Genomic DNA, 27,072 nt, shown 5'->3' with positions numbered 1-27,072 from the left:
AGATAGATAGATAGATAGATAGATAGATAGATAGATAGATAGATAGATAGATAGATAGATAGATAGATAGATAGATAGATAGATAGATAGATAGATAGATAGATAGATAGATAGATAGATTTTAAAGTTAGTATAGTAGGCAGGATAAGATAGATAGATATTTGAAAATCCCATCAAGAACTCTACCCGAAACACCTCCAAAGATTCAGTTCTTTAGTGGAAAATCAGGTTTATAGGCTAAGGCTACAAAAATAAACATTTTCTAAATGTGAACCCAAGAAAACTTGACATTACAGACTGGCTTATGCAGTGCACTGTGGATTCTGTGTACTCACACTTATTTATTTGATTTTAAGATATCACACTGTTCTCAGCTAAGTTAATGGAATTCTCCGGGGAGGATAAATGACAAGTAGGTTGAGGCTTAGAAGAGCAGTGGGCTTGTGAGGTTACATAGATAGGTAGGCCTACATTATGATGACCAAGTGTTCCTTCCAAATTCAGTCCTATTTAAGCCAACAACAGTGCTGTCCCTTTTGTCTACCTTGATGATGAGATGAAGGAGCAGAAACATAGCTGGCTATCAAAGTTTATTGAAGAAGACTGTTGGGTTGGCTGTCTGATGAATGTTGTGGATTTTGAGAGCATTTGATGGCAGGCTGAGATCTCCTTATAATGTGGGCACTGAGTTGAAGTTATTGTCATCTAATGGTTATGGTGGCATTAGATATTGCATTTTTTGTGTTTAAAGAGGGATTTCATGTAATGTGTACTGTGTGCCATGTGAGCATAAGTTGAAACTTTGCTTTCTTATCTAGTGGATCTTTTTGTTTAATGTCAGCATTGAGTGAAATTCAGCCACCTGAAAGGTAGCATATGCTTTCTGGATATGGGGTAGAAGTCTGGCTGAGTAATGTAATGCTCAAATGAAAAATTAGCATTCCAGTGGGTGATGTGTGCTTGGTCAACATCAAATAAAAGTTATGAAATTCCAAAGGTGGTTGTGTTTTTATAAATCAAATGGAAATTTCATCAGCTGAGGTTTTTTTTTTTGACATTTTGGGTCATCGAGTGATAAGTTTGGCCATCTCAGGGGAATCCTGTAGTTTTAAGGACTGGAGAGATATTTAGCTAATTCAAGGTAGTCTGTTTTAATTGGCATCTACAGAAGGGTAATGTGTGCCAAGTTGGCAGCACGCCAACTGGATCTGAACAGATTCTTGTGTGTCATATAAATGTGGACGGGTGATGTGTGCTGTGTGGGCAGTGGGTAGTAGTTTAGCCGTTTTAGTCTGTCATGTGTTTTACGGGCACCAGGTGAAAATGTGGACACCTGAGGGGTCATGGTGTAGGAGTGAACATTAACTGGAGGTGAAAGCAAACATGCAAACAGAACAAGGAGACAACATGTCTATGCTTTAAAGTTCTAATGATGAAGATGATTCCAAAAATCCAACTTACAATAAAGGACGGGCTAACCCTGTCACCTGGAACTTCTAAAATTAATGACAAAGTATAGAGACAACAGATTTTTAATAATATGTATATTACCTTTCTATTACCATATTCAGTGAAGCATCAGCCTTTGAGTCCCTGGAACTGAATCAAAGAAAAAAATATCAATTATATATATTTTTTCTTTTTTTCAATTTTCACAAAGTTGTAAGTCTTTTTAATACAAAAGAGAGCAATGCTGAGACAAGTGTCCTCAAATGATCTCTATGCCTTCTATCTCTAATGTCTTCTAGGAAAGGACTAGAGAGCAGAGGACACCAGGAGACAGAGAGAGGATGGTAACAGAAGAGAAGCTCACATTTCAGATGAGACTCCGCCAGCACCCTGGTCCACTCCTTCCAGCAGCTGCTTGTACGTGGCAATCTCTTTCTCCAGTTTCTCTTTGACGTTCAGAAGGTTCCTGTAGTCCTCAGACTGGGAGGTTATGCTGTTCCGGATGCTCATCAACTCCCCCTCCATGGTACCCACCAAGGCAGCGTAACGGTGAAGCTCCATCTGATAGTGGTCATTCACTACTGCCAGGTTATCCTCTAAGGAACCTTTCTGAAAGAAAAATAAAAAAATAAATAAATGAAGCACTGTGTCCTGGAATGGGCCAGAGACATCTGCAAAAATTGGAGGTGTTATGGGTGTATACTAAGACTTTGTATATTTTTTTGATGATCTGAATGCTGATAATCAGAATTTACTAATCTTATTAAACTGTTATTATTGTACATTTGGCTGACACTTTCATCCAAGGTAATGTATCCAAATGTTTTGTACTTTTTTCACATAGAAAGATTACGTGACTTCCTCAGGGTCACAAAGTGAGGAATTGTACCTTAACCTTCTAGATTAAAATCCACTGCCTTAGTTTGGCCCACATACCAAATTGGTGTACTGCAAACTGTTCTCCAAAAGCGACTACCTTTCTAAGTGAGGGGCTCCATCTCTTATAGTTGGAGAAGAACACCTCCATCACCACAATGGTGTATCATAAAATGAGATCCTTAGCACCAGTTACTCACAGAGACCAGCAGAGCATCCATTTCTATCTGTAGGCTCTGGTTCTGATGGCGAAGCTCCGTCACTTCTATCTTTGTTTTTTCACTGACGTCTGTTTCCTGGATGGCCGCAGCTTGTTTGGTTTCCACCTAAGGGCAACATACAGAAAATTACTGAGTGGGGGTGGTGATACTGAGTGTACTTTATTGTGCGTGCCACTGTGTCAATGTATTCTATTTCTACTTTATATGTATATGACATTGTAACTCTCCCTGTATTTTTGTTGTTGTAAAGGTACCTGTAATTGCCTGGGGTGGAACAAAGTGCAGGTATGGTCACTAAATAAATTCTACAGGAGAGAAAATCTAGACGTAAACCAAAATGTCTAATGTCTAAATCCGATGTGGGGAGAAGCTCTGCATATCTCCATGTCTAGAATACATTTTAGACAATTAAGGGTCACAAGAACTGGAGCTTATCCTGAGAGCAGCATGTGCAAAGCAGAAACAGAATGGAATAGGACTACCCGTGGATCCATGATCCTCAGAAGCCTCTTAATTGAATTTTAGGGCAGGAGCACAAGCTCCTGCAAACCAATATTGTCACCACTTGTCACTCGATTAACAGTTCAAATTTTTGTTAAAGGAGGTTTTTGTATATATAATATTGAAAAAATCTGCAATATCTACCAAAATAGGTTCTATACCTATGTGTGGAGCAGAAACTCTAGAATGTACACCAGGATTGTGAGGATTTGTCTGCCACTTACCTGCTTGTTGAACCACATCTCAAGATCCTCCTTGTTTCTACGAACAATATCTTCATACTCTGCACGTAAGTCATCTAAAATCTGTTTCAGATCTGGGCTTTCAGTGGTGGTGATGCCCACACTCACGGTGCCGGACATCTCTTCTTTCAGAATACTCACACTCTAAAGAGTAGAGAAAAAGTGGGAAGCATTATGATGACATCCGTGATGTCCACTTGGAAAATTGTGTTATTTAAATTTAGCAATGTTTACTCAATGCTGACATTAAACAAAAAGATCCACTCAATAAGAAAGCAAAGTTCCAACTTAATCCATCAATTAGTAGAATGAGCATTAACTTTTGAATATTTATACACCGTTGTTGATTTCCATTCTTGAAAGGTTTGAATAATACCTTTGTATGTGTCGTCTCTCTTTGAACCGCCTTTCTCAAGGTTTCTTCCATCTTTTTTCCCTACAAGGATTTTTTTGGGGGGAATTTTTCCTTGACTTCTTAGAGAGTCAAGGCTTGGGGATTGTCAAAAGGCAGGGCCTCTTAAGGCCTATTGCGGCACTTCTTTTTGTGTGATTTTAGGCTATACAAAAATAAATTGTATTGTATGTATGCCTACACAGACACATTTATAGTAACAAGTCCTGGCTTCAAATAAAAATTTAATACAGTTTAAAATCTCATCCAAAGGCTTCTTCTCTCACAATCACAGTTAAACACAAGTCTCTTCTCACTTGTTCCTTCCTTCAATCCTCCCAGGTGAGCTTCATTCGTCCTCCACTCCCAACCCCAACTGGATGAAGTGCAGCAGTTGCCTTTATACTGGACCCAGGAGTATTTCTGTTGCTATCATATTGCATCCAGGAAGCACTTCCAGGTCAGGATGAACCTCCTGTTGACAAGACAGCCCACTTCCCCAGCAGTACGCAAGGACACCAAAAGGACTGCCTCCCAAAAGTACAAATCCCGTGCAGCCGTTAAATATTGTTTTGATTGACACACTGGTCTGCCAATCAAGGCTCATGTTTACAAAATAAATTGAACAAAAATTTAATTAAACTATTGGTTTTAATTATTGAGTCACAACCCAATTTTTGGCATCACGTTGGAGCAAACCTTGAAATAGCAATGTAGTACATGTTAGGTTTTATAATAAAAACTATTCAAAATAAGTCAAGGAATGTTATGTTTGGACTATTTTATGCACTAGTGAGACTGCATCTGGAGTATCGTGCGTAGTTCTAGCAACCAGGCAACAAGATACCAAGTGCAGCCCATGAGCGAAGGACATGTCCTATGGTGACAGACTCAATGAATTATACCTGTCTGGTCTCAAACAGAGTAAACCACGTAAGCACCTAATACAGGTCTTCAAAATTTAAATGGCACCAAAAGTATATATGGCACCTTAGAAAATTAAGGGAAAGTGCATTTAAGACTGAAATCTTGTTTACTTGAAGAGTTGTGGGAATCTGGAACAAACTACTGAGTCATGAATTGAAGCAGAAACCTTAGCAGTCTTTAAGAAGTATCTGGATGAGATATTGAGACAGTGTAGTTATTAGCTAAATTAACAGGCTTGGTGAACTGAATGGTCTCCTCTCATTTGCCTAACTTCTTATGCTATTGAATAGTCCAAAAAGAGTAACAGAGAGAGATGTACGTGTAGAAAATAAAGTAGAAAATGAGCCAGAAATGAGACAATACAGGAAGAATTTGTTTATACTACTAATCATTTGAAAACCAAGATGCTGCTTTTCTTAAAAAATATTAATAAAGAAGAGATTACATTATGGATTTATGGTCCTTTTTCCTAGGTTAAGTATACCTGTCCATGCTGTTTCGTCATTTCTTCAATCTCTTTTTTCAGGGCTTCAACTTCCTGATTGTTGCTGGTCTGGTGGGAATCGTATTCTTGCTTCAGACTCTTCAGATTAAGGATGTCAGCCTCCATTGCCTGGCGAAAGATGCATTCGATCTCATATCTGAGAAGAACAAGTGGTATTGCCGTTGGATTGCTTTTAAGAATGGCTGTGAGAAAATAAACTGAGCCATAAAGATTAATTAGATAGATAGATAGATAGATAGATAGATAGATAGATAGATAGATAGATAGATAGATAGATAGATAGATAGATAGATAGATAGATAGATAGATAGATAGATAGATAGATAGATAGATAGATAGATAGATAGATAGATAGATAGATAGATAGATAGATAGATAGATAGATAGATAGATAGATACTTTATTAATCCCCAAGGGGAAATTCACATACTCCAGCAGCAGCATTCTGATAAAACAATATTAATTAAAGAGTGATTAAAAATGCAGTGCAAGTTAAAAAAAAATTGCAAGGTGGAGAGTGCGAGGCAGGTATAACAGATAATAACTTTGTATAGTGTTACCGTTTACCTGTGCGAACCATTTAGGTCGAATTGTTTACCATTTAGGTGGAATTGAAGAGTCACATAGTGTGGGGGAGGATCGATCTCCTCAGTCTGTCAGTGGAGCAGGACGGTGACAGCAGTCTGTCGCTGAAGCTGCTCCTCTGTCTGGAGATGATCCTGTTCAGTGGATGCAGTGGATTCTCCATGAGTGACAGGAGTCTGCTCAGCGCCCGTCGCTATGCCACAGATTTCAGACTGTCCAGCTCCATGCGTACAGTAGAGCTTGCCTTCCTCACCAGTTTGTCCAGGCGTGAAGCGTCCCTCTTCTTAATGATGCCTCCCCAGCACACCACCGCGTAGAAGAGTGCGTGCACCACAAACATCTGATAGAACATCTGCAGCATCTTATTACAGATGTTGAAGGACGCCAGCCTTCTAAGGAAGTATAGTCGGCTCTGTCCTTTCTTACACAGAGCATCAGTATTGGCAGTCCAGTCTAATTTATCATCCAGCTGCACTCCCAGGTATTTATAGGTCTGCACCCTCTGCACACAGTCACCTCTGATGATCACGGGGTCCAGGAGGGGCCTGGTCCTCCTAAAATCCACCACCAGCTCCTTGTTTTTTCTGGTGTTCAGTTGTAGGTGGTTTGAGTCACACCATTTAACAAAGTCCTTGATTAGGTTCCTATACTCCTCCTCCTGCCTACTCCTGATGCAGCCCACGATAGCAGTGTTGTCAGCAGACTTTTGCACGTGGCAGGACTCCAAGTTGTATTGGAAGTCCGTTGTATATAGGCTGAACAGGACCGGAGAAAGTACAGTCCCCTGCGGCGCTCCTGTGTTGCTGACCACAATGTCAGACGTGCAGTTCCCAAGACGCACATACTGAGGTCTGTCTGTAAGATAGTCCACGATCCATGCCACCAGGTATGAATCTACTCCCATCTCTGTCAGCTTGTCCCTGAGGAGCAGAGGTTGGATTGTGTTGAAGGTGCTAGAGAAGTCCAGAAACATAATTCTTACTGCACCACTGCCTCTGTCCAAGTGAGAGAGGGATCGGTGTAACATATAAATGATGCATCCTCCGCTCCCACCTTCTCCTGGTATGCGAACTGCAGAGGGTCGAGGGCGTGGTGGGCCTGTGGCCTCAGGTGGTGAAGCAGCAGCCGTTCCATGGTCTTCATCACAAGTTCAGGTTTCATAAAAATATGCATTAAAATATACAAATCAGAGTTGATCAACTTTCTGTATAGAAATTTAGCATCTTAATTGATGCACAGTATGGTAGTGCAGTGGTCAGCACTGTTGCCTCACAGGTCTGCTCTCCATCTGTGTGGACCATCAAGCACTGTGTATGTGTGTGAGGGTTTTTCTCTTTTCACTCGGGTTTAACTCCCTCATGACACTGGCTACATAAACTGGTCCTGTGTGAGTGAGTTTTGAACATAAATGTATCATGCAGTGGACTAAATCCCCTTCCTGATGCTCCAGGGGTAGACTGTGTCCCCCTTTGACCCTGAATTCAATTAACTAACTCTGAGAGTGTTACAGTATTTTACACTATGGCTTGAATTATTACAGCTACAGCTAAAAAAAATATTAAATTTTACTTTCAGGAGAAAATTGCATCAAGTAAGTAAATGAACAATTTAAGAAGAATAAACCTCAAGGGTTCTTACTTTTTTCTGAAGTCATCAGCAGCCAGCTGGGCATTACCAATCTTCAGAGCCAGGCGAGAATTCTGAATGATGGCAGCAATTATCTGACATGAGTGATAAAAAGTAAAAACAGTCAATAGCTGCAGCAGATAAAGAAAATAATAAAAAAAATTGTAATAGAAAACTCATTACCCCTAAAAATAGTCTGAAATAACAGTACACTCCTAACATGACACATTTTTAAACTAAATGCTCCTTTAGGATACTTTCAATGTTAGTCTTGAAAAACACACCAGCTGGAATCAGTTAACTATTAATGTACAACATATAGCACCACCATTAAAGACCAGGCACTCATTTAGATAGATAGATAGATAGATAGATAGATAGATAGATAGATAGATAGATAGATAGATAGATAGATAGATAGATAGATAGATAGATAGATAGATAGATAGATAGATAGATACTTTATTAATCCCAATGGGAAATTTACTGAACCTGTTTGGATTTTACAGGGTCCTAGAGTGCAAATCATACCCCACCAGCAGCAGGTGCCAAATGGGCAGGTCAAGACCACAGCAGAGAACATTCTCACCCACACTGGGCCAGTCTGGAGATGTTGATTGGCCTAACAAGGAAACCATTGGGACCTACCAGGAGATGATAGACAATGACAAGGGGAGAAAATGAAAACTCCATCCATCCATCCATCCATTTTCCAACCCGCTGAATCCGAACACAGGGTCACGGGGGTCTGCTGGAGCCAATCCCAGCCAACACAGGGCACAAGGCAGGAACCAATCCCGGGCAGGGTGCCAACCCACCACAGGACACACACAAACACACCCACACATTAAACACACACTAGGGCCAACTTAGAATCGCCAATCCACCTAACCTGCAAGTCTTTGCTGTGGTAGAAATTTAAAATCTTATTAAAGAAAGAAATGTCCTCTAACAGGACAATTCAGTAATCAGGTAGGAGAAAAGATGTTCATTGTATCTTTTAATTGCTCCTCAGCAAAATGCCTTGGAGGGAGAATTCCTCAAAAGCAGTCCATTGCAGCATGGTCAGAATGATCAGAATGGTCAGAGAAACAAAAAATAGTTTTCATTTACTAAGCTATTGAATTTACATACTGTACAGTGTCAATCAATGCATATATTTTACTCTGGTTGGTTCACTGGTTTACACCCAAATGATTTATATAAAATAAAAGTCTGTTAAATTATATTCTGGTTCTTCTTATACCTTTGAGTTGCACCACCACCCTTGAAATTTCTGTTCATATAACAACTGTCCATTCTCATTTATAGAACATCTGCTTAGTCATCTCTTAGTCATCCTTCAGTTCATTTAGTATATTACATTAACCTTTCTTCTGGTACATTCTTTATTTACTAGACCATCTCAGTATTTTCCTAAACCAAATCTTATATTTCAGTGTACATTTTGTTGTTCACTTGACCTTTATTTGGTTTCATAGGACCTTACTTTTATTCTATGTTAATTAGTATTGCCTAATTTTATTTTTATATTTTGCCTTTTTTCTCTTTCTTCATCCTGTAAAGCACTTTAAGCTACATCATTTGTATGAAAATGTGCTATAGAAATAAACTGTGTTGTTGTTGTTGCTTTGGTTTGTACTCGATCTGTCCGCACGTATAAATTGCATATACAGTCCGTATTTTAGCGAATATGTTAACAGCTTATTTTACGGGTATTTGGAAAAGAATCTTGTATGAGATCAACTATGTTGCAAATGACACTGTCTAGCTTGGTGATTCTCCTTATTAAAAAAAAAAAAAAAAAGAAAAAGCCAAAATTACAAATGTAAGACGTTTCGTAGTTTTTTACTCGGCAAAAAATTATCTAATGTGATTGTATAATTAGTTTACGATATGACTAGCATTTATGATAACATTTTCAAGTTTTGGTTGTGTTATTCAAGTTGCCAGATGTAAAAAGGTTTTTCTGTAGTTTGACAGTAATATGCATTTTAAACCATACAGGCAACAATGCATTTACCTGATATAATACCATTCAAAATATGCATTCTGTCATTAAAATTACCAAGGACGTTAATGAAAATAGCAGTTAAAACAATAAAACGTCCACTTGTCTGAATGGAGCCCGTTCCAGGGTTTGTTCCTGCCTTGTGCCCTATGATAGCTTGGACAGGCTTCTGCACCCCCTTGACCCTGGTCAGAGATAAGCAGCTTTAGAAAATGACTGACTGACTTCTCCTGAGGTACCTATACTTAATAATAATAATACTAATAAAATAAATCCATGCAGCACTCATTTGAAATGACTTTGCACTAAATGAACATTCAACTAAATAAATGAATAACCTACAAATATTTTACCCAGTAATTTAACTTCAAGTGGCCTCTCCATGATACTGAAATAATATATTGTCATCCTCTTAAAATTAAGTATCTGAGGTAGAAAAATTTATTTAAAAAAAACCCTCCATTTCCATTTATATATACCTCAATTTGATTAAACTTCTTTCTTCTTTTCCTTAATATAATTTGCTAATTATTTTTCCCACGACCACCGATACACTACACTAGCTAGGACGGGTTCCTCACACCTTTCTTTTATGAGAGCCCTTCGATAAAGGCGCCGGTGGAGGTGTTCTTCTCCATCAAGTACCGTTATAATCTTGATGGTCTGCCATTTCCAAGCAGAACGGGTGTCTGCCAATGAGCGCATGCGCGGGAGTGGCCTCATTTTTGGGCTGACATTGTCGGATGTCCTGTTCTCAAAGCCCCTAGATCAGATTTTGAATTCTGCAGGAAACAGGTACAAACATGGATGGATGTACTGTATGTTTTACTTTGTTTTGACGTAAAGAATAAATGCAAACTGAACAGATACGAGATTGTTACTGGCTGCTGGTGAGATCTTAAAGAAAATATACAGAATATTAAATAAAACTAGAAGAAGGATCTGCTTTTACAGTATGTAATTTCCGAAGACATTTAAAATGTTTTATTAAACATGCTGAATTACATATCTTTCGGATCATAAATGTAACATTTAAAAAAACCCTTACTGGATACTCCGCCGGTGATTATAAAATCACTCCTTACATCTGTTCTCATGGGTTATGGTCACTAATTTCATGTAACGACTGTCAGACTCGATTTACCTGAGACCTCAGAAGGTCGCATCAACCTGCTGCCGCTGTGTCAGGCCTGTTTATAAATTTAAACATTTCGTATGAATTTATTACCTGGTCACGGAGGGGCTGCAGCTGGTTCTGGTACGAAGTGAAATCCCTGCTGACCACTTTGCTCGTGCGGAAATTCTTGAGCTTGTTCTCCAGGTCCTTGTTGGTTGCTTCAAGGGTGCGCACCTTATCGAGATAGGCAGCCAGTCTGTCGTTCAGGCTCTGCATCTGCTGCTTTTCATTTACCATAAATGGGGCAGCACTGCCGCTACCGCTTAACTCAAAACCAACACCAGGAGCAGAAACTGAACAACCATAACCTCCATAAAGTCCATACCCACCATATCCCGGAGTACTGGCAGCAATTAATCTTCCACCATCATAACCTCCAATACCAAAACCTCCACCAGCTCCCATGGCACTGACAGCAATTGAACCACCAACACCACTTCCTAAACCAAAACCTGCACCAAGTGCACCACTTTCAAAACCACCGGGAGAAGTTAAACCACCAACACCATATGATAACGATGCCACAGATCTTTGCAATCTTTCAGAGGCACCACACATACGAGCACCACCGGAGGAAAATCTGGAGAATTGTCTTCTATTTAGTGCCATGTCTGAAATGAGGAATAGTTCAGTGCGGAGAGACTACCAGTACAAGTCGATCGGTCGGCAATCAGCAGAGTGAACTCCGGGGATGCCAAGGCGCTATATATACAACTAACTCTCCCCGTTTGCTGCAAAGCGATTGGCTGCACAGCCACGCCCTCTTGCCGCGGGGCGCACCGGGTGGATGGAGTCGGACACTGAGAGAAAGGCGGCTTTGGAAACCACGAAGCTCTTCTTTGATATATCTTTGAAAACTGCCGGTTCTGCATACGATTTAAACATAACTTGTTTTTTAGAGGCAGGTAAGACATAAACTTCTTTCAAGAAATTATTTACTGTGGACCGACATTTAGCGTTAAAAAGCTTGAAAATAATACAGGATGCAGTGACGAAGTGGAGGCTGAGGATTACAAATACAAGCGCAAAACCGAAAAGAGTACAGAAGACTATCGAGATGTAAACTGATAACCGTTTGCAGGTGTAGTTCAATTGCATGAGTCGCAAAAACAAATGTCGTTGGGGGGCCAATAAAGTTTTTCTATATTTTTTATTTATGGTTGTTTAACAGTAATGCACACAGTGCCGATCCTGGTCGCGCAAGTCGTTTGAGTTTTCAAAGGTGACCGTCTGGATTGTCCACTATCTGAGACGGTTGCTCTCTGAAACCTTGTACCAGGTAATGTGGTTTCTGAAAATACCTCAATGAATATTAATTAATATTCTCAAAGTTGCTAAATCCACTGCACTGAATGGAGTTTATTCCAGGAAACCGATCCCCACAGGGCCCACGCACGCACACATTGACACTTGGGTAATGAGGAATCAAAAATCAATCTAAAATGCATGTGTCTGGAGATGCAAAGGCACGGGGAGAACATGCAGACTCCACATAAACAGCGATCAGGCGGGGACCAGAAAGCAAAATAGTGAATGTCTGAGTCTGCAACGCTACCCACTGATTAATTAAAATTCACTAACCGGCTTAATTTAATTGAAGGTCACTGTGAGATGGAACCTTTAAAGGAATCATGAGGTGGAAGGCAGGATCATCCCTTAGATTGGAATTGTGTCGATAATTGAGCTGTCAATGCACCCACTGACACGTCTGTGAAAAGTTGCTGGGGGTGCTGGCACAGAAATAGGAGTAACATGCAAAGTCCTAATGGGGAATCTAATCCATGGGAAGGAGAACCATGAGACAACACCACTAACCATCCTGCTAGCATTATTTACTTAAGGTGCGGTTACATTTATAAAGTCTAACCAACAGTGACTTTCAATTTGTATTAATTTCATATTTGGCATGTAAAAACATGACTTTAGTACGTTTACTGCTGTTAGCTGTGTGAAGATGGAGGAAAACTTGAAATGTCAACCTTTTTACAGACATGTGGAAGATCTGCATCTCCATCCATCCACCCATTAATCTTATAAAGCCACAGTTGTTTTTCCCTTGTAACTCCCTTTTAGCCCCTAATTTTATTACCCCAAAGTATTCTTTAATTTAATATATATATATATATATATATATATATATATATATATATATATATATATATATATATACCCCCGTGAACCTGTGTTCGGATTCAGCGGGTTGGATAATGGATGTATGTATGTATATATATATATATATATATATATATATATATATATATATATATACGTGTTTGGTATCATTCTTTTCAGAATTTATCGAACTTAAATGCAATGTTGTTAGATTTTTCAGATTCTTATTCCGTTTTCAATTTATAAACTGTGTTTGTGTGTGTCCTACGGTGGGTTGGCACCCTGCCCGGAATTATTATTGGTTCCTGCCTTGTGCCCTGTGTTGGCTGGGATTGGCTCCAGCAGACCCCCGTGACCCTGTGTTCGGATTCAGCGGGTTAGAAAATGGATGGATGGATGGATGGAAAATATCAAGAAAGTCAGGGTTTTAAATTTCAAAAAATCATTATTATTTCAATCATTTATTTTAATAATTTAATTCAATAAATTACATTATTTTTGATCGAGTAAACTTTCTTTCACAGGAACAAACTATTTAAAAAATGATCTATTCAGAAGTGATTTAGTTAGCTGAAGGTCGAGTTACGATGACCCATTGCATACCACTTTAGTTCACGTGATTTTTTCTTGTTATTTAAATTATTCATTTTTTTATCTATAAGAATGTCAGTTTAAACGAATGGATCGTTTATTTAGTCTCGTATAAATACTCATCGAGCATAGTGGACCTAAGTTTAACGGGAATACTCCAGAGTAAAAATTTTATTCGCATGTCATGATTTTTATTCCGTTAAATAATAATTCATTTTTCTTTAACATAGCTATAGAATTTCGTTATTTTAACTCCAATAAATAATAATTTTGCTTTTTAACATTTACAGATTTTACTAATATTCTGACCACCAGGGGGGCTCGGTCCCCCTAATACTGTATGTGTGTGTGTGTGTATATATATATATATATATATATATATATATATATATATATATATATATATACGAGAAATAAATTGTAAAACATATTATATATTAACTAAAATTCTTTAAGTTTGAATGGTTACATTTGATATTTTTGTTCATCAGTTCATACCCATAATGATAAAGTATGAACATGTTTTCAGAAAGGTTTGAAAATTTATTAAAACTCAGACACTGAAGTCTTTCCATCATATATGTAATCAGACCCTTTCCTTTGGCCCACCATATTGTTTTTAGGTGTATCCTATTTGCTTTGATTCTCCTTGAGATGTTCCCATGACCTGAATGGAGTACACCAGTAGTAAACTGAATTGATTTGGACATTATTTATAATGGCACATGTCTCACAGAAAGTCCCATAATTCACACTGTACGTTAGGATAAAACCTAAGCTGTGAAGCCCAATGAACTTTCTGTAGACATCTGCAAACAAATAGAGGTAAGGCATTGATCAGCTCAGGAACATAATACACCATTTAGTCTTCCCAGGAGCACAGTGGTCTTTATAATTTTGAAATGGAAGTTTGCAACTACCTAAGTCTTCCTGGAGTTGGCCATCCAGCCAAACAGTAACCATGCAGGAAGTGCCTTGGCTATCAAGGTGACCAAGAACACAAATCGCTACTCTAATAGAGCTTCAAAAGTCCTGTGCTCTTCATTCACAATCTTGTCTTTAGAGCAATGATTCAGGTTTGCATGCACATGACCCTGATATCACAAGAGCTGGATTTGACACCAGATCATGGGTTGACTTGTCACCACTAGCACAGCATTTGCTAAATCAGCCAATATTTCAACTGTTCATGTGACACATTGGGACAATTTCTACTGTAGTTGTCAATATTCCTAACTAGAAAACCTTTGGGATCTACCAGGAGATGATAGGCATGGTCAGGTATGTAGACTCCACATGACTCCAACTCCAGGTGAGACATTAGTGCTTTCACTCTGGCAGGGTATCACCTTTTATAATAACCCTGTAACACATACAGTATGCTGTTTGTGTTGTGTTTATGTGGACACTTCTTGAATTTTATAAGTAAGATGACATCGAACTTTATTATCTGTTGTAATGGCCCCGACTCTGAAAGTCATGTTAAATTTTGTCACAGTCGTGTCATTCTGCCTAACCTCATTCCTTCTTTAGTGTTTTCCGAAAATCAAATAAGCAGTTTTTTTTTTTTTTATGTTAAACGGTATCCTGCTTGATGGGCTTTATTGAAAAATAAAATTAACAGATAGGGAGGGTAAATGACAATAAGTCATCACAACCTTTTCACCGACTCTCATCACTCAAGAAAAAATAGTTCAGAAATGGAACTACCGGGTTGTGTGCTTCTTCGTACAGCCATTATCTGGCCTAGAACCACGCAGTCTGGGAAGGGTATTCATTTTATATTCAATTAGTTCTTTTCGCTTTGAAAATGTTCCTAATTTCTTAACAAAATAACAAATCTTCAACGTGTATAGGCAGGATACTAAGCGATCAAGAAAACCTGAACGTAGCCTGCGTGAATAAATGCAGCAAGAATCCTTTTAAAATTGTTTCAGTATTTTACAAATCTGTTTACATTTATTCATGGATCCTTTATTGCCACCACTTTAAATAGCCATTTTGGTACTTTTATTTTTAAGAGTGTCGCTGCGCATAAGTATCTTACTTCGGCCTCGTCTTTCTACGCGTTTCTGCTTTAACCGTCTCAGGCTATACTTCGGGAAAATTATAAAAAAAATGACGCAAATACAATCATGATCAAATCCAACAATTAAAAAAATATATAATCAAATGTAATGTGTAAACGTATTTAATTGTTTCTTTTATTTATTTTTTTAGTGAAACTGAACACACACAGCACGAAGAGACGCGGCTCGAAATCAAAACTGTCATTTCCACCTGTTAACGTTGAGAGGGCGGGCTCTAGCGTGGTCTCTGTTTTGATTGGATTATTGTCAGTTTAGCGCATGCTCAAAATTGTGTCTGGCCGGGTATTTGGTGGATGTGAGTGCAAGTAAAAAATGTAATGAATTACCGCTGAAGGCGGAGACTTTTATTCAAGAAGCAGTCAGGAGTCTGCACCTGAAGTATCTGCTGTAAACGTGGCTGAAGAGTTACAGCCGTCGACTATTTCATGTTGGTGGCGGAGTCTCAGAAAGAAATACAGGTAAATGAAAAAAAAAAATGTAAGTAAATCCATAAAGATATAGGCAATAAACATATTTCATGACACATATAATTATTTAGGTTTACATATATTTATATCGTTATTAGTGTCGCGTTTTACAATACATGTATCCACGTGTGTTTTTATTTACATATTTAATTGTTCCGAATATTCATTCTTATCCGGGTTCTTTGATTTTTTTATTTATCCATCCATCCATCCTCTTCCGCTTATCCGAGGTCGGGTCGCGGGGGCAGCAGCTTGACCAGAGATGCCCAGACTTCCCTCTCCCCGGCCACTTCTTCCAGCTCTTCTAGAGAATCCCAAGGCATTCCCAGGCCAGCCGAGAGACATAGTCCCTCCAGCGTGTCCTGGGTCTTCCCCGGGGCCTCCTCCCGGTTAGACGTGCCCGGAACACCTCACCAGGGAGGCGTCCAGGAGGCATCCTGATCAGATGCCCGAGCCACCTCATCTGACTCCTCTAGATGCGGAGTAGCAGCGGTTCTACTCTGAGTCCCTCCCGGATGACTGAGCTTCTCACCCTATCTTTAAGGGAAAGCCCAGACACCCTACGGAGGAAACCCATTTCAGTCGCTTGTATTCGCGATCTCGTTCTTTCGGTCACTACCCATAGCTCATGACCATAGGTGAGGGTAGGAACATAGACCGACGATTTTTTATTTATTGTCAACATTTACAATAATTTAATTTTTTTGCCTATTTATATTTAAATTGTGTCCGAAATGTTCCTTCTGTTTCCTCAAACGCCCTAAACGTGTGGAGGGTGGTTTCATTGGCGCTGTTAAAATTACTGTTGTTATGGAATTGCATGCCATGCGATGGACTGACATCCCGTCCAGATCTAACACCGCCACCCCGAGCGAACAACACCGCGAACTTGTGCTGAAAATCAATGAATGAAACTGAAGTTGTACCAGTGGCCTGTGGTTATAATTAAACTGGGTATTTTAGTACGTAGCCACGCGTTATGAACCTGTTTTTTAAAAAGCTGAAAAGAGTAGCCACATCTTCTCTGTCGTCGAGATGACATGAGCCTATATCTAAACACTTTTTTCTTCAGGAGTTCAGACGATTTGGCTTGTTAGTACATTAATTTGTTTTAATACCCCCGTGTGGCTTCAGATGAGCATAAAAATATATATTTTAATTTTTTTTAAAAAAAAACACGCTTATATTAAGTTAAAACAGTGTACTAAAAAGTAAAAAATAAGTCTCTCATACATCAATCGTATGATGAAAAACGCCCAGGCGTTTATTTTACGAGTGATGTATGAGAGACTTATTTTTTGCTTTTTAGTACACTTTTTAACTTAATATAAACGTGGGTTTTAAAAAGTATTGTTATATATATATTATTTTCAACTTTTTAGTCTTGGGTTTGTTTTAGTATAATTATGTAATCCATATTTTAACACTTCCTTTAATGTTTCTATCCTTTACTAGCGCCATCTATTGGTGAAATCTTGAACTATTCTTCATATGAAAATATCACTTCTTAATTAACATGGATTCATTGATCAATTAGTGAAACTGATTATTGATTCAGGTATTGTCACCGGAAGTAAGTAAGTGTGGAAAATTTCAAGTCATTTAGACAATAGGGAGTGGGTTAAATATCGATTACAAGATTTGTACCAGACAACAAACAGGTGAAGTTAAAAGAAGCGTGGTAAAATAAAATTAACCAACGGTATTGTTCACTTTACTTATCTCAGTGATTCTCAATCTGTGAGGTAGGTCCCCCTGGGGGGCCGCGAAGTAACAGAAAGGGGGGCGCGAAGATGTGAAAAAAAGAAAACAAGAATCGAAAATATGAAAAATACATCTATTGAAACCAAAACAAATTAACTTAAACTGCATTCTGATAGTAGAAAAATAAATATAGAGTTAGATAAATGTCGATAAAAGTTAAGTAGGTATAATAAAATATGCATCTATGATATATAATTAATTAAAAAAGAACAAATTGGTATTAGTGGGCTCCTTTCAAAAAACGTCAAGGGGGCGCGATTAAAACTGTTATGAAAACTCGGGTCGCAAATATAAAGGTTGAGAAACGCTGAGTTATCTAATTTAATTTAACACATGGGTTCTGTCCAAGGTTTGTTTCTGCCTTTCGTCCTATGCAAAATGGGACAGGCTCCAGCACCCCCGCGATCCTGTTCTGGATTAAACGTGTTAGAAAATGACACGACTTTCATAAAACAACAAATATAATTCAACATAGCGCTCGAAGTGGAAACAAACACATAACATTACTGTCTCTTTTTTATCGTGTTCTAGGTCGTCTTGGCAATTCTGTTTAAATCTAACACAAGGTTTTCATTAAGCTTTCCCAGTCGGAGTTTTGACCACTTTAGCGTTATAGTGGGTTTGGATTGGGCGCGGGTTGGCACTCCAGTCTCCCGTTTAAACAATGTGATATTCTGAAGTTATTTATCGGGACGCATTGCCAGAAATAGTAACTCTCCATGTTTCCTGGACCTCTCGTCATCCTAGTGACAGTGAAATACTGAATCGATATAATGTGCAGATTAAGTGAACTGTGCGCTTGGTTCATTGTAAGGTAAATGGTAACAAAATGTTTATTTGCTCACAGCATAACGGCTTACACGTCACAGCATCCTTCGTTCCTATGTAGATAAACCTTTGTTTTCCTTGCTTGTATTTTAAAAGTTTACTTCTAGTAAGATCGTTTAACGTAGCTGTTAATAATGAAAGTATCGGGAGGATGAAGATGTGTGCAGCAGCGCTTAATGCGCGCGTCTCGCTGGACTTGCTCGTAGTATGGCAGGCCGATTTAACATTTAATCCCTTTAATTTGCTTTCAAAACGTTGATATCATGAGTTTTAAATTTAATATCAACACTTACAAAATTTGATATTGGGCTTATAAAATTTTATATCACGCGTTTGAAAATTCTCATGAGAGCTTAAATGCTAATATATATGCATTTTACACTTTCACGTCATATTTTGTCATTTTGATATCACGCTTTTAAAACTTTTAAAACTGAAATGTGATACTGTGCTTTTAAAATCTGATATCAAGTTTGAGGATGCTGATATCAAATTTCAAAAGCGTGATGTCAAATTTTTTAAAACATTTATACAAAATTTCAAAAGCTCGATATCAAGTTTCAAAAGTTCAATATTAAATTCTATAAGCCTGATATCAAATTTCATAGTAAGGTAAATGGATTAAATGTTAAAACGGCCTGCCATACATTTTGACATTTAATCCATTTTCCTTGATATCAGCAGTTACAGCACTGATATCGTCGATTTTAAATCTGATATCAAGCTTTTAAAATTTGATGTCAAACTTTTAAAATTTGATGTCAAACTTTTAAAATTTGATATCAAGTTTTTGAAATTTGTTATCGAGGTTTTTAAATTTGATATCCAATTTCTAAAATTTGATATCGAGCTTTTGCAATTTGATACCAAGTTTTTAAAATTTAATATCACGCTTTTAAAATTCGATATGGAGCTTTTGCAATTTGATTGCAAGTTTTTGAAATTTGATATTGTGGTTTTGAAACTTAATTTCAGAAAAGAGGGCCTAAATGATAATATATTATGGTAGGCCATTTTAACATTTAATCAATTTTCCTTTTTATGAAAGTTGATGTCAGGTTTATAAAATATAATATCACATTTTTGGAACTTGATTTTGAGCTTTTGGTATTTAATATCACACTTTTAAAATTTGATATCACGCTTTTGAAATTTGTTATGAACATCCTCAAATTTGATATCAGATTTTAAAAGCACAGGATTTGTGTCTGTCAATGAGCTCTCAATGCACACACTGGCACCATTTCCTTACTTGGCAAGTCTTTGAAAAGCTGCTATAGGCGCTGGCATAGACACAGGAAAAATATACAAAGTCCACATGAGGAACCTGATCCCATGCCACAGGAGCCATAAGGCAGCACCGCTGACCATCCTGCCAGGATTGTTTATTTAAGGCACAGCAAAAATGAATTAAGTCAGCCAACAAAGACTTTCATGTTATGTTAATTTATTAAGGTGTGGGAAAAAACAGCACATTAGTACTTTTAGCGCTGTTAGCTGTGTGATGTGTGAAGATGAAGAAAAATGGAAAAATACATCCATTAATCAGACACAGAAAACATTTATGCTTTACAAAATAATATTACAGTCACACAACCTCAAGAGATTTTTTTATTAAAGCGTACTAGAAATCACACATTTGAAACACATTTTAAAAATTAGTGTAAAATATTAAATTGAAAAATAACATTTAAACTGATCATCTACAGCAAAACTTTAAACTAAATATATTTAATTATTTATTTTACATAACATTCTCACACCCACCCATCTATAAATCCATTGATCCATTTTTTAAACCTGCTTAATCCTGAGCAGGGTCGTGAGGAAGCTGGAGCACAGGACACAAGGCAGAGACAATCTCTCTACATGATGCCGGTCCTAATTTAATAGTGTGTAAAAAAAAAAAAAAAAACTTTGCTTTTACTGAATTCAGCGCTGTCACTTGCTTGGTGTGTGATGTTGAAGAGTAATAGGAAATGTAACACTTTAATTAGATAGGAAAATTATTTGTGTTTCCATCCATGAATCCATCCATTTTCTTAACCTCCTTATTCTGGGCAGGGTCACAGGGCTGCTGGGCTCTATCCCAACAAGTAAAGCAGGAGCAGTTTCTGGATGGAGTGCCAGTCTGTTGTAGGACAAACTCACACACTGCACACCAATTTAGCATTTACAGAATAATATTGCAGCTACACAAAGTGAACAAATAAAGTCTGTTATTCTTAACACTGTTGTTCTTAGAACAGACATTAAGGAGAATCAAACACACCTTATTGTTTTGGCATATAAAAAGAAATAGAAGTAGTAGCAGTAGTATTAGTATTTTTAGTACTAGTATTAGTAGCAGAAGTAGTTGTCATAATTCTAGTAGCTGTACAAGTAGCCACAGTATAGTAGTAGTCTTAATAGCAGTATTATTAATATTATTATTATTATTATTATTAGTAGTAGTAGTAGTATAAGCATTTTTATTAGTATTATTAGTAGCAGTATTATTCTAAGTAGTAAGTAGTAGTAGTGTTCTAAGTGCTAGTAGTAGTCATAATCATAGTAGAAGTAATAGAAGTTTTATTATTAGAAGTAGTAGTACTAGCAGTATTAGTATTTTTATTAATAGTATCAGTAGCATTACGAGTACAAGTAGCATCATTATCGTTATTATCATTATTATTATTATTATTAGTAGTAGTAGTAGTAGTCATATTCATCATAGTAGTAGAAGTAGCATTATTATCATTATTATTATTATTATTACTGTTAGTAGTAGTTGCAGTAGTAGTGGTAGTATTACTACTAATGCTAGTAGTGGTAGTATTCATAGTAGCAGTATTACTATTACTATTCTTAGTAGTATTAGTAGCAGCAGTAGTCATAGTCATAGTAGAAGTATAGCAGACGTATTGTTATTAGATAGATAGATAGATAGATAGATAGATAGATAGATAGATAGATAGATAGATAGATAGATAGATAGATAGATAGATAGATAGATAGATAGATAGATAGATAGATAGATAGATACTTTATTAATCCCAAAGGGAAATTCACATTATTCACATCAAATAATAGTATTATTATTAGCAGTAGTAGGAGTGGTAGCAGTAGTATTAACATTTTTATTATTAGTAGTAGTAATTGTAGTAGTATTAGTAGTAGTAGTATTAGCAATTTTATTAGCATTATTAGTATCACTAGTAGTAGTTGTAGTCAAAAATCATAGCAGAAGTAGCAGAAATATTCTTTTTCATAGTATTGGTACTAGTAATTGTAGTCATTTTGGTACTGGTAGTAGCAGAAGTAGCAGAAGTGTTAGTATTATTATTTATAATATATTAGCAGCAGCAATAGTACCAGTCATATTCATAATAGTAGCAGAAGTAGCAAAAATATTACTATTAGTAGTATTAGTAATAGTACTGATAGTAGTAGTTGTAGCTGTAGTAGCAGTAGAAGTAGCAGCAATATTAGTAGTAGTATTTGTAGTGTATTTTTATTAGTAGCAGTAGTAGTATTAAAGTAGCAGAAGTGTCTAAAAAGGTAAATAAAACTGGTAAAACCGATGAATATGAATTGAGGAACGTTATGCTCAGACAATATAATGCACTATTGAGACCTCATCTAGAGTATTATGTGCAGTTGTGGTCACCAAGATACAAAAAAGACAGAGCAGCACTTGATGCTATGAAAAGGACAGCAACCAAGTGCATCCCAGGACTTGAGGACATGTCATACTGTGACGGGCTCAGAGAATTAAACTGGTTTAGTCTCAAACAGTGGAGATTTTGTGGGGACCTAATGCAGGTATTTCAAATCCTCAAAGGCACTGATACAATCCATCCAGCAGAATTCTTTTATGTTAAGAGCGAATCGAGGACATCAGTGGAAATTAGGGGAAGTGCATTTAGGACTGAAGCCAGAAAGTATTTCTTTATGCAAAGAGTTGTGGAAATCTGGAACAAACAAATGAGCCATGTAATTGAAATAGAAACCTTGAGAACCTTTTAAGAAGTATCAGGATGAGATGCTGGAGCAGCTTAACTATTAGCTGGACAGATGAGCTAATGGACTGAATGGTCTCCTCTTGTTTCTTATGTTCTTATCAATCTACACTCAAACCCATAATGACAAAGTGAATACGTGCTTTCAGGAAAGTTTACAAATTTATTAAATATCAAAAACCTAATGACTTTCATTCGTATAAGTATTCAGACCTTTTGCTGCTCCAAATTGTGGTCGGGTGCATTCTGTTTACTTTAATTATCCTTGAGATGTGCCTAAAACTGGAATATGGAATCCAGCTGTGGAAAACTAAATTGATTGGACATTATTAAGAAAGGCACACAGCTGTGTACATAACACATAATAATTCTCACTGCAGGTTAAGACACAAACATTGACCAGGGCAAAAGTATACATTTATTTCTAAAGCTCTGAGTGTTCCCAGGAATGCAGTGGCCTCAATAACTGTGAAATGGAAGTTGTTTGGAACCACCAGGACACTTCTTAGAGTTGGTCAGCCAGACCAACTGAGTTACTGGGTAAGAAAGGCCCAGGTCAGGGAGGTGACCAAGAACCCAAAGATCACTAACAGAACTTGAGAAATCCTTTGCATTTGGATCATAATCTTGTCTTTAAACCAATATTAAAGTTATTGAGATTATTACCAACAGGAGCCTAGTGGCATAAGGTCTGGATTTGAAATAAGGTCACCACTAGCACAATTATTTACAAAATCAGCCAAAATTTCAAATGTTCATGTGAAGTGTATTTGCTTTGAAAGAGGTTATACAATACAAAGTATGTAACTCAGCACTGTTCAGAAAAAAATACACCAAGAGGACATTATCTGCTGTGTAATTCTTTATTGTCAGACAGGATTCTAGCATTGCCTTCCCAAGTAGCACAAGAGCAGAGAAAATTCCCCAAACCAAGCAGGATCTAAAAACCCAAGCCAAGTGAAGCTGCTTCTCTTTCCATCCGCAATGGACTTGTTTTAAAAAGGTCCAAGATGCCACCCACTGAGCCTCTTCTTCTCCCCCAATGATGGGGTCGAGGTCTCCATTGCTTTATTTCTTGACTTCGGTCTTCACCTCTGTGGACAGGAGAGAAAGACAACGTTAGAGGAGCAGCCGAGAAGTCAAAGGGGTGTGAAGGTAAGCAGAGGGGGCTTGATAGGGCAGTACTGCATAATAAATATATTAGTTTAATTTGTCTTTTTCTAATTAACAATTTCTACAGTTAGGGGTTTGCTGTAAAGCACTTTACCAAATAAATATTGACTGTTTATTTATTTATTTATTGTTGATTTAACACATTAGGCTCTGCATACACGTTATAAATAGCATACCTACTTACTTTTTCTCTTTAAATTATGCAGTCATTATTTTATAATTTAATTTAATTATTTGATCCTTCCTTACATCATTTTTACTTTCTTGTATACGAAGTATAGACAAAGTATAGCAATCATGAAAAAATGCAACCTCAAAATTTTGATGAATCTTGATGTTTAAGACCTTCCTGAGTCCAAAAATACTGTTTTTGGAATTATGTCTCTGTGTGTGTGTGCGCGTGTGTGTAAACACGATAACTCAAAAACTCAATAAGATAGATGGATGACATTTGGCATGTGGTTGTTACACCAAAATTGTAGATCAGAATTAACTTTTGGGCCAAATCCATCAACTGGAAGTGGTACTTTACCTGAACACATACTTGTATTTGTTTTTTATTCATGCAGTCCAATTTATTCAACTTTACTTTTATAAGAAATGTTCAAAGTATTATTAATTTGATTTGGTGTGTTGTTGATGATTCTTTAATGTACATAATATAAAAATATACTCATTGTCTTGCGTTTTACTCCTCAAAAATCCATCCCCATATCTGAGCATATGGGAATGTCTAGAGGAGACCACAACATTTGACAATGTTATGCTATGCTGTGTTCTGCACCACTTAATATTACACCATTTACTTTGCTTGAATGAATTTCCTGCACTAACACATGAATGACCTACGACCCTCAACTGAATTAAGCAGGCCTGAGAAAGCTCCGCTATTAACAAATGAATGATGAAAACATTACTGCGAGACTCCTTAAAGCCGTTGGCTGCCATGATTTAGAACGGATAAAATATCTGAACTCCACTCGACTTGAGACACTTTGTCAGGTTTCTGCTGTGTATGCCGTTGCAACAACGGAGATCTTCTGAAATCGACCATTAGATAGAGAAACAGCAATAATTTTTCACAAATAATTATTTATAAGCATCAGCTAGACAAGAATATCGTATAGACGCACTGATAAGCCGTGTTCTAATTATTAGTTTAATATAATTACGCTGCAAAAAAACAGAACCAGTTTAGTGTACAAGTGATTGGTGGGGATGTTTTCTGCGTAGGGCAAGAACGCATTCGGATTGATAACAAAACAAAATTATAAATTAGTTTCTTATTTTCCTAGAAATTATTATTGGTATAATGTTTATGTATATTTTTGTTATTGCCTCATAAATTTCAACTGCTGTGTCTGATGCTGTTACAGAAGGGCAGTCCGAAAATTATTTTTGAAGCATTTGTGTATAAAAAGCAGATAATTATACTTATTTCATTCATGAGTGATATTTTTCAGAACCCTGCTGCTTACACACGAATGTACTGAGCCTTTTGGCCAATAATGTGGCCCCCAAAAATGTGCAGTTCTGGTCACCACGTTAACACACAAGAAAGACATAACAGCATGTGAAGCCGTACACTGGAGAGCAAATAAGTGCATCTCAGGATGTAAGGACATGTCGTAATCTGACAGACTCAGGGAATTAAACCTATTTAGTCTCGAGCAGAGGAGACTGCGTGGGGACCTAATAATGTTTTTCAAAATCCCCAAAGGCATTGATAAAAGAAATCCAGCAGAATTCTTTTGTCCAAACGACGAATCGTGTACACTGAAACACCAGTGGAAATTAAGGGGAAGTGCGTTTAAAACTGAAGCCAGAAAGCACTTATTTATGCAAACAGTTACGGAAATCTGAAACAAACTACTGAGGTATGGAGCTGAAGCAGAAACCTTTGACAACCTTCACGAGGTATCTACATGAGATGTTGGAACATTTTAGAAATTAACTAAACAAACAAGCTTGATAGACTGAATTGTCTCCTCTCATTTGTCAAACTTCTTATGTTATTCAAGAGTCCAAAGAGAGTAACAAAGATGTATATGTAGAAAAGGGCCTAGAAGAGGAAGTGTCAGATTTCTTATATTATATTATATTATATTATCCATCCATCCATTTTCCAACCCGCTATATGCTAACTGCAGGGTCACGGAGGTTCTGCTGGAGTCAATCTCAGCCAACACAGGGCGCAAGGCAGGAAACAAACCCCGGGTAGGGCGCCAGCCCACCGCAGGGCACACGCATACACAAACACCAAGCACACACTACGGATCGCCAATGCACCTAACCTGCATGTCTTTGGACTGTGGGAGGAAACCAGAGCACCCAGAGGACACCCACACAGACATGGGGAGAACATGCAAACTCCACGCAAGGAGTACATATTATATTATATTATATTATATTATATTATATTATATTATATTATATTATATTATATTATATTATATTATATTATATTATATTATATTATATTATATTATATTATAAAACCTGCTTAATGTAATTCCTATGGGGCCATAGGCAATCACATCAGTACTGGTCATAAGGCTGGAAACAGCCTTAAACCGGGTGCCAATCATTTACTGAGCCCACTCATGTACCTACAGAGACATTTTTGAAACAATAAGCAACCTAACATGTATCTCTTTGGGGACCATGGAGGAAAACTGGAGAATTTACAGTAGAGTAAAGAAGGAGGACATGCAAACACCATGTGGACAATGATCAGGTGAGAAATTGAGGATGCCAGATTCGTGAAGCAGCAGCGCCGTCCACTAGGCCTTGGTCATAACCGATTAAATTAGATTTTAAACACACAGCCCAGACAACTATTTTATACATCGATATTTGTTGTCTCATTTTACAGTAAGTTTATGAACCTTTGATGATTCATTCTGGACGTTTGAAATGAATAGTAAGTGTTTATCAAATACTTTATTAATGTTGCTACTTGAACTTCAAAGTCCCTGAATTTTTCTATTTAATTGAAAACATTTGAATAATTTTTCTTTACTTTCAATATGCACTTTAGGGTTGAACACAAGTCTTACCTTTGGTCACCACTGTAGTCTGTGAAACACTGCCATGGAAAACAACAAAAATGAAAATATATCAGATTATTACCATTCAGTCAAAGGCAGAAGTACTGGTGAGATGTTATATGATATACGATCTACACACACATACACTTATATACTCTACTTCAGTTATAGATAGATAGATAGATAGATAGATAGATAGATAGATAGATAGATAGATAGATAGATAGATAGATAGATAGATAGATAGATAGAGTATATTATATACTGTACACATACATACATTGATAGAGAGAAGGAGAAAACATTCACTGTACATTTTGTACGTACAACATCTCCTTTTGAAAGCCAAGTCTAATATGAAGGAAATATTTTGTATTGTAACATCTTGAAGGTTCATTCATTGTCCGTTACACCCAGACTCTCTATTTCTGCACATTATCCACTTTCAGAGATATCAGCCTACTTTGTAATTAATTATTGAAAGA

At 37.2% G+C, this 27,072-nt stretch overlaps 2 protein-coding genes and 1 long non-coding RNA gene across 14 annotated transcripts in view; 1 reads left to right on the top strand and 2 right to left on the bottom strand.

Moving 5' to 3' along the window:
- The window catches only part of LOC127526197 (uncharacterized), a 109,207-nt gene extending 107,210 nt beyond the window's left edge, over nucleotides 1-1,997 (top strand). The window contains exon 2 of the long non-coding RNA XR_007933828.1: nucleotides 1,912-1,997. This is a non-coding gene — a long non-coding RNA (uncharacterized LOC127526197). The remainder of the gene's footprint in view (nucleotides 1-1,911) is intronic.
- The window catches only part of LOC114667259 (keratin, type I cytoskeletal 19-like), a 123,706-nt gene extending 112,520 nt beyond the window's left edge, over nucleotides 1-11,186 (bottom strand). The window contains exons 1-7 of one of the 2 annotated variants that reach the window (XM_028822499.2): nucleotides 10,563-11,186; nucleotides 7,336-7,418; nucleotides 5,092-5,248; nucleotides 3,272-3,433; nucleotides 2,526-2,651; nucleotides 1,814-2,058; nucleotides 1,080-1,599 (exon numbers count right to left, since the gene is read on the bottom strand). In XM_028822499.2, coding sequence (XP_028678332.2) covers nucleotides 1,548-1,599; nucleotides 1,814-2,058; nucleotides 2,526-2,651; nucleotides 3,272-3,433; nucleotides 5,092-5,248; nucleotides 7,336-7,418; nucleotides 10,563-11,120 — 1,383 coding nt within the window. In that variant the 5' untranslated portion in view covers nucleotides 11,121-11,186 and the 3' untranslated portion in view covers nucleotides 1,080-1,547. Of the gene's footprint in view, nucleotides 1-1,079; nucleotides 1,600-1,813; nucleotides 2,059-2,525; nucleotides 2,652-3,271; nucleotides 3,434-5,091; nucleotides 5,249-7,335; nucleotides 7,419-10,562 lie in introns of those variants that run through there. The other variant, XM_051920918.1, reaches the window with a different exon arrangement.
- The window catches only part of LOC114668182 (keratin, type I cytoskeletal 15-like), a 158,150-nt gene that overhangs the window by 112,520 nt on the left and 18,558 nt on the right, over nucleotides 1-27,072 (bottom strand). For 9 of the 11 annotated variants that reach the window (XR_007933813.1, XR_007933814.1, XR_007933816.1 and 6 more), the window contains one exon: nucleotides 26,597-26,625. Coding sequence is in view for 6 of the 11 variants with exons in the window: in XM_051920911.1 (XP_051776871.1) it covers nucleotides 26,597-26,625 (29 nt within the window). In the remaining 5 variants the exon portion in view is untranslated. Of the gene's footprint in view, nucleotides 1-23,208; nucleotides 23,459-26,596; nucleotides 26,626-27,072 lie in introns of those variants that run through there. The other 2 variants (XM_028823840.2, XM_051920912.1) reach the window with 1 other exon arrangement.

This window comes from Erpetoichthys calabaricus, chromosome 17, assembly GCF_900747795.2.
Source record: "Erpetoichthys calabaricus chromosome 17, fErpCal1.3, whole genome shotgun sequence".
NCBI classification, from domain to species: Eukaryota; Metazoa; Chordata; class Cladistia; order Polypteriformes; family Polypteridae; genus Erpetoichthys; species Erpetoichthys calabaricus.
The sequence above is the reverse complement of the archived record's forward strand: the minus strand, read 5'-3'. Positions and strand labels throughout refer to the sequence as shown.